The sequence below is a fragment of the Boleophthalmus pectinirostris genome, unplaced genomic scaffold, assembly GCF_026225935.1.
Source record: "Boleophthalmus pectinirostris isolate CB_2022bp ecotype Guang Dong unplaced genomic scaffold, ASM2622593v1 HiC_scaffold_7, whole genome shotgun sequence".
NCBI lineage: Eukaryota > Metazoa > Chordata > Actinopteri > Gobiiformes > Gobiidae > Boleophthalmus > Boleophthalmus pectinirostris.
The window spans coordinates 787618-801084 of record NW_026571473.1 but is presented as its reverse complement, the minus strand read 5'-3'; the positions used below and the strand labels follow the sequence as shown (position 1 = coordinate 801084).

General features: G+C 40.7%; 1 protein-coding gene across 1 annotated transcript; it reads left to right on the top strand.

The window, feature by feature from the left end:
• Positions 1-1492: 1492 nt before the first annotated feature.
• LOC110162816 (fetuin-B-like) lies at positions 1493-12941 on the top strand. The gene is given in 10 exon segments (XM_020927724.2): positions 1493-1769; positions 3188-3301; positions 4336-4423; positions 5819-5985; positions 7132-7239; positions 9356-9448; positions 11324-11514; positions 12355-12463; positions 12466-12540; positions 12542-12941. Coding segments are annotated over 10 exon segments (1485 nt in total). The 5' UTR covers positions 1493-1562; the 3' UTR covers positions 12875-12941.
• Positions 12942-13467: the final 526 nt, after the last annotated feature.

The window sequence follows — 13467 nt, the reverse complement described above, 5'->3', positions numbered from 1 at the left end:
ACCAGGTCTAAACCAGGACTAACACCAAGACTAAAACCAGAACTAAAACCAGGACTAAACCAGAACTAAAACCAGGACTAAACCAGAACTAACACCAAGACTAAAACCAGAACTAAAACCAGGACTAAACCAGAACTAAAACCAGAACTAAAACCAGAACTAAAACCAGAACTAAAACCAGGTCTAAACCAGGACTAACACCAAGACTAAAACCAGGACTAATCCAGTCCAGGACTAAACCAGGACTAAAACCAGAACTAAAACCAGGACTAAACCAGAACTAACACCAAGACTAAAACCAGGACTAAACCAGTCCAGGACTAAACCAGGACTAAACCAGGACTAAAACCAGAACTAAAACCAGGTCTAAACCAGGACTAAACCAGAACTAAACCAGGACTAAACCAGGTCTAAACCAGGTCTAAACCAGGACTAAACCAGAACTAAAACCAGAACTAAAACCAGGACTAAACCAGGACTAAACCAGGTCCAAACCAGGACTAAACCAGAACTAAACCAGGACTAAACCAGGTCTAAACCAGGACTAAACCAGAACTAACACCAGGACTAAACCAGGTCTAAATCAGGACTAAAACCAGTGATTTCATATATAAAGCATTTCTCTATCAATAATATTTTTAATATGGTTAAGGAAAAACTGGACTTTTTATTGTCTTTAAGTAGACAAAAGTTATTATGTTCAGATTTCCTCGTCTTTGCTACTTTACAGCAAACAGTTTCTTATTCATGGAGACTTGGGCTCAACAGCCAATTTGGAGAGATTTGTTAAACAATAAATGACTTTATAAAGTCACTTTTTTTTTTCTGTGTATCAGTCTTTTGATCTGCCCCAATAATGTAATAATGAATTTAAATGAAAATACCTCAAATTGAAGGCTTTTCTCAGCAATTTTTAGGTGAGATTAAAATGAGATTAATTAGATTAATTAATTACAGATCATAATTGATTAATCTCTCAATTTTTTTAATCGCATGACAGCACTAGGTATAATATGTCCTACAACAGAACAGTCTCACGGTGTCCTGAGGGTTCATGTGTCTGTGCTCTCTCCTGTACTGATGTAAATAAACTTCTGTGTTATTCCAGCTTGTGTTTTTATAACTTTCAGGCTGCTACAATTTATTCTACAACACTGGTGTCATAGCAGAATTGTCATTTTATTGGCCTAACTGAGTTTTCAGTCCTGTTCTCCTCTCCAAACTCTGCTGCATCTGTAGATGTCACTGGCTATTTTTTTTTTTTTTTACAACCAAAAAACACAAACTACCCCAGCCATTTTATTGGCATAAAAGGTTTATTTTATTCCTGAAAACCTTTGGCAGTTATGCTAAAATAGTGATATTTTAATAAACAGTGTAACTCGAGATTCTCTTCAGCTGAATTGCGCAAGCCTGTTTAAACAGTAAGGGGGCGGGGTCAAAGGTCCTGTTTACGGCTCTTGAGGGGGCTGGGGTGCTGGAGGCGCTGGGAGGTCTCAGTCTGTTCAGTGTATATAAAAGCCCCAGGCCCAGGAGCTCCTCTCACTCTGCCTCTGTCCACCATGAAGCCCTGTGTTCTGTTGTTGCTGGTGTTTTTGGGCTCCTCCTGGGGGGCCCCCGTGGAGCAGGAGGGCCCCGAGCAGGCGTCCTGTACTGACCCCGTGGTGCTGGGAGCTGCCAGACAGGCCATGGACAAAATCAACAAGGACCGAAAGGAGGGATATGTGTACAGCCTGCGCGACCTAGCCAACGCCCACATCCAGAAACATGTAAGAATCACCCATTCACTTCTTCTATAAATGAGTGCAGATAATATCATTTACATGCAATCTAAGTTGCCCATGGTCATTAAAGAAATCATCCTTTGTTAAAAGGTATTGTGGAGTGACAAACACCACTGTAACTGAATTGATGCTACATACACTACTGGACAAAAGTTTTAGAACACCCTATTTTTTCCATTTATTTATTACAATTCAAGTTGTGCAAGTCCAGTGAAGAGCTTGAAATGGTACAAAGGTAAAAACTGAACAGACAGAGGTTAAAAAAGATAAAAGATACAAAACACAAGTCCAAGCTCTGCCAAAACAAACTCAGGAAAAAAGAACATAATGGTGAGTTTGAAAACCTGGAGTGTCCAGTAGCACATGTCCAGACTTAAACTCCATGGAGCTGGTTTGGGATGAACTGGACAGAAGAGTGAAGCAACCTACAAGTGCCACACATTTATGGAAACTGCAACAGACTTGGGAAGAACTTTCTGAACAATATTTTCTATTGTAAAAAAGAACGAGCCGCGAGTGTGTTCAGCTGTTCTATCTGCCAAAGGTGGACACACACATCAATCAAAAGTTTAGAATAAGTTTTGGTCAACAGTAAACAGTAAAAACTGGAAAAAATGCGGTGTTCTAAAACCTTTGACTGGTAGTGTAGATAAGTTTAATGCCATTCCACGCAAAGTAGTAACTTCTCCAGGGAAACAAGCAAATACTGGATCTGCCATCAGAAAAGTTACATAGTAGTACTTTCATTAAATAATTTGGACAACTACTACTTAAGTAGTACTATCTCCAAGTAACTTGTAGGTTACACTTACTTGAGTAAAACTGACTTGTACTATTCTTAAATTCACATGTGGCCACTGTGCTTATCTCTGCCCACAGTCATTATAGAGTAATATACTTCAAATCACTAATTTTTTACTGTAATGTAAAATATGAAAAACAGAATTAAAGTTTGTGACAATTAGCATGCTAGCAGCACACTTCCTGATTCTTGGACAATTAAATGCTTTATAATGAGAATAGAAATGCAGATGCTTCTTTTGACCTGTCATCATATCTGATCTGAGCTTAGAAACACCACATACATGTCAAAATCAGGTTCAGGCCTTTAAATAAAAACATGTATTGACATGTTGACTAAAGTCTGTTTTGACATGTAGGATTCATTTATATAGTGGTATTGTCTTTATTGTAAAAAACTGTGTTTGTTTTATCACTCTGTGGGGACTGAAGACAAAATCAGATCCTCACAAGGTAAATACTTCAATGTTGCATGGTTTAAAGATAAAATATGGGTTATTTGGGTTAATTTAGTTAGTAGGTTAGTATCAGTGTGAAGGAAATGAATGCAAGTCAATGTACTGTCCCCCAAAGTCTGGAAGCCTACTGTGTGTGTGCTGCAGGGGGAGAACAGCATTTTGTTCTATCTGACCATGAACGTCCTGGAGACCAACTGCAGCGTCCTCAGTAAAGCTGACTATAAGGACTGTGAAGTACGAGACATCGCCTCAACTCCGGTGAGTGCCAGGCAAATCAACTCTCCATTTTACACTTCCAGGGCAGAATGGGATCAACTAAAATTTTGGGGAACTTGGCAGAATCTTTTTTTATCAATAGCCAGGGGTGTAGTGGGGACACGCCGTCACCCACTTCTCCCGGCGTGAGGTATAAAAAATAACAAATATAAAATAGCTACAATTTAAATGTCAATCTGAAGCTATTAGCAATGGTGAAAACAAACTGCACAGGCTCATGAAATCTGCAGGACTGTCCTATAGTGACCTGAGGACTGAACCAGGACTAAACCAGAGCTGAACCAGAAGTAAACCAGGACTGAACCGGGACTGGGTGTCGGGATGGGCCTGGAGGTGCACCTATGTAGACAGGTTGGGTGACCGCGGGCGAACGGACCGGCGCAGCGCTCCGCACCCCACTGGGCTAAGTGCAGCCATCGCCCAGTCGCACTTTGTGGACACCCTGCTCCGTGGGCTGTCTTGCTAATCTAAGATTAGTCCTGGTTTAGTCCTGGTTCAGTTCTAGTTTAGTCCTAGTTTAGACTTGGATTAGTCCTGGTTCAGTCCTGGTTTAGTCCTGGTTTAGTCCTGGTTTAGTCCTGGTTCAGTCCTGGTTCAGTCCTGGTTTAGTCCTGGTTCAGTCCTGGTTTAGTCCTGGTTTAGTCCTGGTTCATGTGTTGTAGCCTATGTTTTCTGTTCTATAGGTTATTATAAATCACATTAATGTTAATAAAATGATTCCCCATCAATTTGAGTAAAAAAAAACAAACATCAAATATTACTGATTTTTACTGGGCTGCCGCTTTATGTTTGTACTGTGAGTTTTTTTGTTTTTTTTTGGTAGGTAGGTGGGCGGGATTCATCCCATTGATGATTTCATGAATCACGTACCCCCACTTAAAAATCCCCACTACACCACAGTCAATAGAGCTAAAATAGCTTTATATAAAACTGTGTCTGATTCTGCCAGTGGACGGTCATCATAGGCCGTGTCCCCTCAGACTCTGGTTCACTGAGCACTGTGTGTTGTTGTGCAGGTCTATGGACAGTGCAAAGTGGCCATGTTCATCAGCAGAGTGCACCGAGTGGTGAGGCTGTACAAGTACAACTGTGTGGTCAGACCAGGTAAACAACACTTTTGAAATCTTTTTTATATTGATTTGTTTGGGACAGTGTATGCTCCTGGACAGACATGATACAACATGAACATTCCAGGCTCATTTCCATCCGTTGTCCCAAGAGGCTGGGGTCACAAAAGGGCCAAACACTAAAACAAATCCATGTCATGTACACAAGAAGAGAGACTGACGTTATTGCACACCTCCTCCTCTTATTGCACACTCCTCTCAGAGCAAACAGCCCAAATGATTATGTATAATGTGAATTCTGTCTGTGTATGTATGTTCAGGCTTCAGTATTTAAACGCAGTGAGAATTATGCACTGATCATAAACTGTATAAATAAATGGACATAGCTAACACATTAGCCATTGTGTTCCAAATAGGAAGTCCTCATGCAGCGCTTCCATCTCCCTTTGATTTACACTGGAATACCCTCTGGTCCCTGGTCTCTCCTTTGGTCCCTCTCTCTTTAACTGCAGTGTGAGCCGTGTCATTTTGGTCTTAAAATGTTCATATTAACCCACTCTACATGATCCTGTTTTTTGTTTTTTTTTGTTTTTTCGCTATTTTGTGTCCATAAAGAAAAAATTTATTCATAATCTAGAGCAGGGGTGTCAAACTCATTTTGGGGCCATATCCAACCTACTTTGATCCCCAAGGGGCCGGATCAGAAAACTCATGTCATATAAACCCCAAAAATAACAATAAGTTCAAATATTTGTGCAGAGAAACACAAATCTATTACAGAAATCTATTTTTAATTGATGAATTCTTTCTTTTACAAAATATTATAATATTATGAACAATCTGAAACTTTAAGAAAAATGTAATTTCAACACAGTGTTTTAACATTAAATTGTATGTAAATAGGAATAAGTCAATTTTTTGGGGGGAAAATCCTGCACTCGGCTCCACTTTTTTCATGTTGGACATTTTTCTGATGAGGGTGTCACGGTCAACAGTCAAAACGATCGTCCTTTAAGAGCGTTTGGAAAGAGACAAGTCTTCATTTGTGCTGCTCTGTTGGGAGGGGCCACGTACAGAGACGCTGGAGACGCTGCTGTGATAAACACCGCAGAAAATACAATATTTTAAAAGAAAATATAATTAAAATATTTTAGTAGAAAATCAGCAGAGGGCCACATTAAAGGTCTTGGAGGGCCAGATCTGGCCCCCGGGCTTTATGTTTGACACCTGTGATCTAGAGCCTGGGCCCTCTAACCGTGAGCATCGCGAGCTTCATTTAAGCAGCACTGAACACGTGGGTGACATCACACTCACTTAGTCCACTTTTACACTTTACATTCTATGGCACTGATGCATTGTGAGCGTATTGTGTGTGTGTTGCATTTGTGTTATTTCATTTTCTTTCATTATAAGACATGTTTTGTGTGTTTAGTGTCTGCAGAGAAAGTGCATGAGATTTGCCCTGACTGTCCCTCACATATTGACAAGGACAATGAGGAAATCCAAAAGACGGTCTCTAAAAGTCTGGAGAAGTTCAACAGTGAGAGTGGACTGGCCCATCACTTCTCACTGCTGCAAGTCACAAGAGCCACCGCAGGGGTAATGCATCACAATGGAACATCAGACAATGGAACATCAGAGGAGCACAGACAGAGAGGCTCCGAATCTCCATGCATTAACAGATTAGCACCTGACAGTCATTGGAATGAGTGAGGGGGCATGCTGGGAAGCCCACCACCTACATGGGTGTCAACACACCCACTGTCTATACCATACGAGAAAACATAGTTTTTTGTTTACATCAAGCTTTTCGGCACGTGCACAGTGGCTGGTAGACAAAAAGTCAGTGGGGCCGCTTGTTTGTGTTGACAGTTGCGTTGCATATGTCTGTCATGAGAGAACTCGTCTTATTTTGAAGTAGGTTTTGCATTTTGTTTTTTTGACACAACTTCATCATCTTACTCTAAGTCACGGAACGTTGAGGATCAAAATGTTAATTTGAAAAGTTAAAACTTGGCAATAACTGTTGACGATGTTTATGTTGACAATGTTGATGTTGACTTGTTGATACGGACGCTTTTTGTCTACCAAAATGGCTGCTGCCCCGAACGTGACGTCAACGTGTTTTCTCGTATTAACAACACTCTCTGGTCTACTCTGGGCTAAGCAGCATGCTAGTTAGCTCACTGTCTCGCAAAGCTAACTTTTATTAAAACACAAAACATTAAAAAAATAACCAATTAATATTTAAACAAAGTTTAACTACAACCAACCCACGAGTTTTTATATGTAGATTACTACCATTTGTGGCGTATTTCCACTTCCATTTTTAAATGTATTTTATTTATTATTCCTCAATATTAGCATTAGAGTTAGCATTGACACAAAAACACCCATCTTTATAAACACAGAGGTGTTTGGGGGAAATATTCAACTATTCAACTATTAAAGTATTTCTCATGTTGCCAAGGACATCCACCCACCGCTCGCTCTCCACTGCCTGGTCTTAAAGTAGATCTAATTATTGATTTTATTGCCTCACTAAAACCCCCATAGAACATCATATCATTGAACAGGAAGTAGTGATGCTAACAGTGAGCTGCAGAGCACTGTTGTGCACACAGGAACAGAATGGTCAGATTCTAGAATGTGTTGAAGTCATATTCCCAGATGGGGTCAATAGAGACATTTTTCCTTATGACACTGCTTTAAAAGAATTTATTCCTACTCCTGTTTCTTTTACAGTATGGAATGGGTATGATGTACAATGCAGAGTACACCATCCAGGAGACGAGCTGTCCCAACACCGCAGACAGGCCCGCAGACTGCCCCCCTCTGGACTGTGAGTTTGCTGTAAGTAACAAGCTGGAACACAGAGAAAGTCACACTAGCTCTGCAAACCAGGGCTGTAGCTCACAAAGAAATTCTTGTCCTGCTGATTGGTTATTCTCTACTATAAAGGTGGCAGGGCAGAGGCTCGCAAAACTATTACTTAGGCAAACAAAACCAATTATTACGTGTTAGTCCAATATTACACAAAATTAACTTTTGTGAGATTTTTTGTCATGTTATTATGTTGTTACCTCCTCAGAAACAGATCTGGAGTTGTGTTTTGTGTCATTCACACGTGTAATCTTTCATTATTAATCTGTCTACATTTTCAAAGCTCAAATGCTTTATTCCACCATATGATGTCATCAAGTAGTGGTTCAAAGTTAACACCTCCTTTTACCTAGAGATCCGCAGTCACAGAGCTGAAATCATCTAAACAATTCTGGTGAACATATATGAGATTTAAAAACACAGTGGAGCACTTCCGTTGCCACATGACATCACAAGGTGGAACATCGTGTTTCTGTTTGAGAAAAGAACTCAGCCTAGATAAGCAAGATTTGTGTGTTACACAAAACACAACTCTAGATATATTTGTGACGAGAAAACAATATTATAACAAATCAGAAAATAGCAGAATATGGGCCCTTTAATCTGCCTTTTTACATAAACATATATACAGACATTATGTTTGTTGGTACCCTCTGGTAATGAAAGAAAAATCAATGGTCACTGAAATAAATTGAAACTGAAAAAAGCAATAATAAATAAAAAAAAAACAACTGAAAAATAACCAGTGAAAATCAGACACTACTTTTGAATTGTTCTTCAACAGAATTAACAAACTAATGAAACTGGCCTGGACAAAAATGATGGTTCCCCTAGAAAAGATTATAAATAACTGGACAACTGGGACATGTTAAACTTCGGTGTGTCTCTAATCTACATCACAGGTGTTTTCAAATTTGTCCTCAGTCAGTCTGTCTGTTTAAAGGGGGACATGTGTCATTGTGCTGTTTGGAGACATGATGGACACAACACTGAACATGGACCAGAGAAAGAGAAGAAGAGAACTGTGTCAGGAGACTAGAAAGAAAATGATAGACAAGCAGGTTAAAGATAAAGACAATAAGACCATCTCCAAGCAGCTTGATGTTCCTGTGATTACAGTTACACATGTTCTTCACAAGTTTAAGTTCCACAGGACTGAAGAGAACCTCCCTGGACGCGGCTGCAAGAGGAAAATTTATGACAAATTCAAGAGATGGATCATACAAATGGAAACCAAAGAAATGAAATGTGAACTTGAAGGGCAAAGTACATCAGTGTCAGATCACACCATCCATCAGTGTTTGAGCCAAAGTGGACTTCATGTGAGGACACCACTGCTGAAAACAAATCATAAAAAGTGAGACTTTGTCACAATCCAAATTGACAAGCCACAAAGTTTCTGGGAGAATGTCCTTTGGACAGATGAGACAAAACTGGAGCTCTTTGGCAAGACACATCAGCTCTATGTTCACAGACACAAAAATGAAGCAGACCAAGAAAAGAACACTGCCCCTACTGTGAAGCACAGAGGAGGTTTGGTTTTGTTCTGGGGCTGTTTTGCTGCATCTGGCACAAGGTGTCTTGAATTTGAGCAAGGTACAACAAAATCTCAAGACTATCAAGGTATTTTGGAACAAAATGTGTGGACTAGTGTCAGAAAACTTGGTCTTAGTCGTAGGTCATGGTTCTTCCAACAGGATAACGACCCAAAACACACAGCTAAAAACACACAAGAATGGTTAAGAACAAAACACTGGACAGAAAAGGTGAAATGAGCTGAAAGATGCTGTCTGGAGAAGGAACTCTTCAAACCTGAGACAACTAGAACAGTTTGCTCACATAAGTTGGTCAAAATACCAGTTGACCAGAGCAGAAGTCTCATTGACAGTTACAGAAATCATTTCATTGCAGTGATTGCCTCAAAATGTTGTGCAATAAAATATTAAGTTCAGGGTACTAACAGTTTCATTATTTTTGTTTTTTTCAAATGATTCTGTTGAACCACAGGTGAAAAGCAATGTTAGGGTTTCGTGGGATAATTTTCAGTAAATTTCAAAATGACCATAACTATTTATTTTGTCTTCAGCACAAAGGCTTCTGCAAAGGCTTTCACATGCATCATCCCAATCCCGCTGGTGAGGAGTTTCTGAGTGTGGAGTGTCACATCTATGAGCCTGAGGTAGGTCCCATGTTCCAGGTGAGAAATCCTAAGGCACTGTTTACACTACAACACTCCTCCAGACAACACAACGCTCAAATGATCTTCACGTGCAGCCCTAAAGCAGCACCATAATATATATTCCAGAATACCAGTGGCGAACCATGGACCTGGACCCTGGGCCTTCACTCGGACTAACTGCTGGCTATCATCACATCATTATTTAAAAAAACACCTAAATGAAGTGAATCGCACATTCACTTACTTCATATATTTGTTTAATAATCATTAGCTACTGTTCAACAACTAATCTGAGTCCACGGCCCGCCCTGGTCGGAGCATCTGAATTCAGATACAAAGGCGTCCAAATACAAGTGCTAATGTTGCAGTCTCGCTTATATTTGCTATCACAGGGTATTAGCAAAGGCCCAGAAGATGTCGTGTTATGATCCTGCCCATAACTCAATGAAATATGATTGGCTAAGACAACTGTCAAACTCAAACTCAACCTCACATTGACTTGAATTGCATTGGTCTTCATTCCAGCCACTGAAGGTCCTGCAGATGTTTCTTTAGTTCAGTGCTGCAGGAGGAGTCACTGATTTACCCAGATATCACTGGAAGAAAAATGTGATTGGTCCATTTCCATTCCATTATATCACAGGTGTCAAACATACGGCCCGGGGGCCAGATCCGGCCCTCTAAGACCTTTAATGTGGCCCTTGGGTGATTTTATACTAAAATATTTTAATTATATTTTCTATTAAAATATTAGTAATTTAAGTCTCATTACGTGGCCCCTCCCACCAGAGCAGCACAAATGAAGATTTGTCTCTTTCCAAACGCTCTTAAAGGACGATCGTTTTGACTGTTGACCGTGACACCCTCATCAGAAAAATGTCCAACTTGAGAAACTGAGTGCAGGATTTTCCAAGAAAAATGTACTTATTCCTGTTTGCAAACAAGTTCATGTTAAAACATTGTGTTGAAATTGTATTTTTCTTAAAGTTTCAGGTTGTTCATAATATTATAATATTATAATAAGAAAGAGTTCATCAATTAAAAAAGATTTCTGTTATAGATTTGTGTTTCTCTGCACAAATATTTGAACTTATTGTTATTTTTGGGGTTTATATGACATGAGTTTTTTTGATCCGGCCCCTTTGGGGTCAAAGTAGGTTGGATACGGCCCCCGGACCAAAATGAGTTTGACACCCCCTGCATTATATTAACCTTTTCTTTTCAATGATCTAGAAATTATTACTAGTGCAGTGTTTATTACTCACTGAATAAAAAATATTGAAAAAATATATTAGTAGTGCAAAAAAATCTTTCAGTATTTTTTCTTGGGCCTACACTGAATACATTGAAGGCCTTGACGGTTCCCCTCTGCAGAATGCGATTGATACTTTGCAATGGCATCATGGTGGGGATGTTATACAAGAACATCTATAATGGAATGTTCAGCAGTAACCATGGAGACACAATGCACACATTAACAAACACACAAACAAACACAGCTAAAAAAGAAAAAGAAAAACTAGAAAAAAAAGTGATTTAAACAACACATTTTCAGGAGCCTGTGATCAGTACAAGCGTTCATGAGCGTTCTTGAGCTTGTGACTGCAATGCGTGAGGGACTTGTTTAAGAGCGCAAATCATCTCACCTGTTGTAGTTCCAGCTAAGTCAGTTATTTCTGGTCAGATTACGTTAAATTAAAGATCAGATTAAAGTCTTAAATAACAGAGCAGTTCCTACAGTTAGCATCACAGCCACAGGGAATGTTAAACTGCTCTGCAAAGTATCAAAACTAAAATAACTCCTCACATCTCCACACAATTACCTCTGCATTATAAATCTGATGCTGTGTTTGAAGAAATGATGTCTCCTCCCAGGCATCAGAGAGGGAGAAGAAGCTGCATCTGCTCGGTGGAGAGACGGACCACAGTCATAACGACACTCACGTGCAGGAGCAGGGCCACGATCACGTGCACGACCACACCAAGGGCCACGGTCACCATGACGACACACACAAACACACAGACAGCGACCAGCACCACCACTCGCACGACCACGGCGGACACAGGTAAGGAATACTTCACCAGAGACCTTCAGCCAAATGACCCGCTCCTCCTTCACTTCCATAGACTGTATAGACACAGCTAAGCCATCATGTTCTAAACAGGGAGTGAGCATGGACGCGCTTCCTGCTGCATCGACTCTGGCTCCACCCCTGTCTCTGTACTTAATGTTGGCAGATTCATCATTTTGGTCTTAAACTGCACATAGGCTAATGGCCCTGATGGTGTGTTTCATGGTCATACTTGGTTTCTTATTTATTCATGTTCAGTGTTTTTTGGTCTTCTGTAGCTGTGAAGTCTTTTCTCTGTGTTGAAGCATGTGACCCCCTGTCCCACGGGAGACTGTAAATGATCATTTTTATCTGAAATATTTTGTCTATAAATCAAGGTACAAACATTAATAAGAGACAAATCAGGCGTCTTCTTTCCCTGAGGTCAGTCCATGGATCTATAATAAAAACTGGATAAGACTGCTCTTGTATAGGTCCTGCAGCTCCCAGGAGCTCTGGCCCTGTTAACAATTCTCCCATAGAACACAATGTACCTGACCCCTGACCTCTGACCTGACCATAGAACACTGCATTTTTTGTGAAAGTGCCCATGTTCGCAACAGTTTGGATTGACAGTGTTGCTAAGCACCTGCACCGCTAGTTTCGCTGGGAGCGTTACCTTCATTGGCACTTTGGTTGCTATAATACTTGGAGACAGAATTCCAAATATGGAACTCGGCTCCAAATTCACCCCATAACTGCCGGCCTTGATGAGCTTCATTTAGCTGGAGCTGAATGCTGTGGGTGACATCACAGTTCATTTGTTTATACACTTTATACTCACTTCTCCTGCAGGCATGCTCATGACCACTCCCATGACCACGGGCACGGCCACGATCACGTGCACGCCCACCACGACAAGGCGCACGACCACACCAAGGACCACCCCAACCAGCACCACAAGTAAGTACAACACACGCCACCAACGTGTCCACCCACCAGCACGACCACGAGATGGCGCTAGACCACGACCACAAGCACGCACGCTCACCTGCATGAGCACGAGCACCACCATCACCACCACGGCCACGTGCACGAGAGCACCCCGCACGATCACCCAGAGGGCATGTGGAGGCAGATCCCTCCCCTGGGCGCGCCCGTCACTCTGCCCGCCTTCCCCGATGTCCCAGCGGCCGGCCCCGAGGTGGGAGTCACCCTGCCCCTCAAACCTGACCCCCAGATCCCAGAACAGGTGGAGCCCACCATCGGGCCCTTCCCCACCAAAGTGTCTGCTCAGTGCCCCCCTCCCCTCCTCGCAGCCACCATTGTGGATCAATTATTTCTAGAAGATCCTGAATTTAAAGCAGCAGCATAAGTTTGAGCTGAAGTTATGGTGAATGTGTATTTTCATTTTTCTTAAAACTCCCATTAAAAGACAGTATTACAAATAATAAATGGTTTCACGTGTTACTTTTTATGAAAAAAAAAATTATTGTGTGTTTAAACTTAATTTAGCCTGGAATGTTCCATTTAGCATTTATTTATTTATTACTGGTGTTTCTATTGCTCAGAAATACCATCATTCCTTCTGTGAACAGGGGTGAATCTCCACAGATCTGAACTGTAATGTAACCTGCCTGTCTCACTCATGATAGATATGTTTAATCCATACAGTAAGAACATTAAAAAATTACATCTTACCTCCAACCGCCACTAGAAATGTTACAAGGTGCACCTTTAATACTGAGATATATTTTAAAATTAAAATCACTTGAAAAGAGCAGATTGCGCTATTGTATGTGTTTACATCAATTCAAGACATAATCAGAACATAAAGCTGAAACTTTAAAGAAGCCATATACGTGCTCACTGTATTTATGTTATTCCAGAGAAAGTGTGTTAAAAAAAAAAAAAAAAACGTTTGCGAAAGAAGGGGTTGGTGGGAGGGCATTTTGGCAGGGGTAGTTT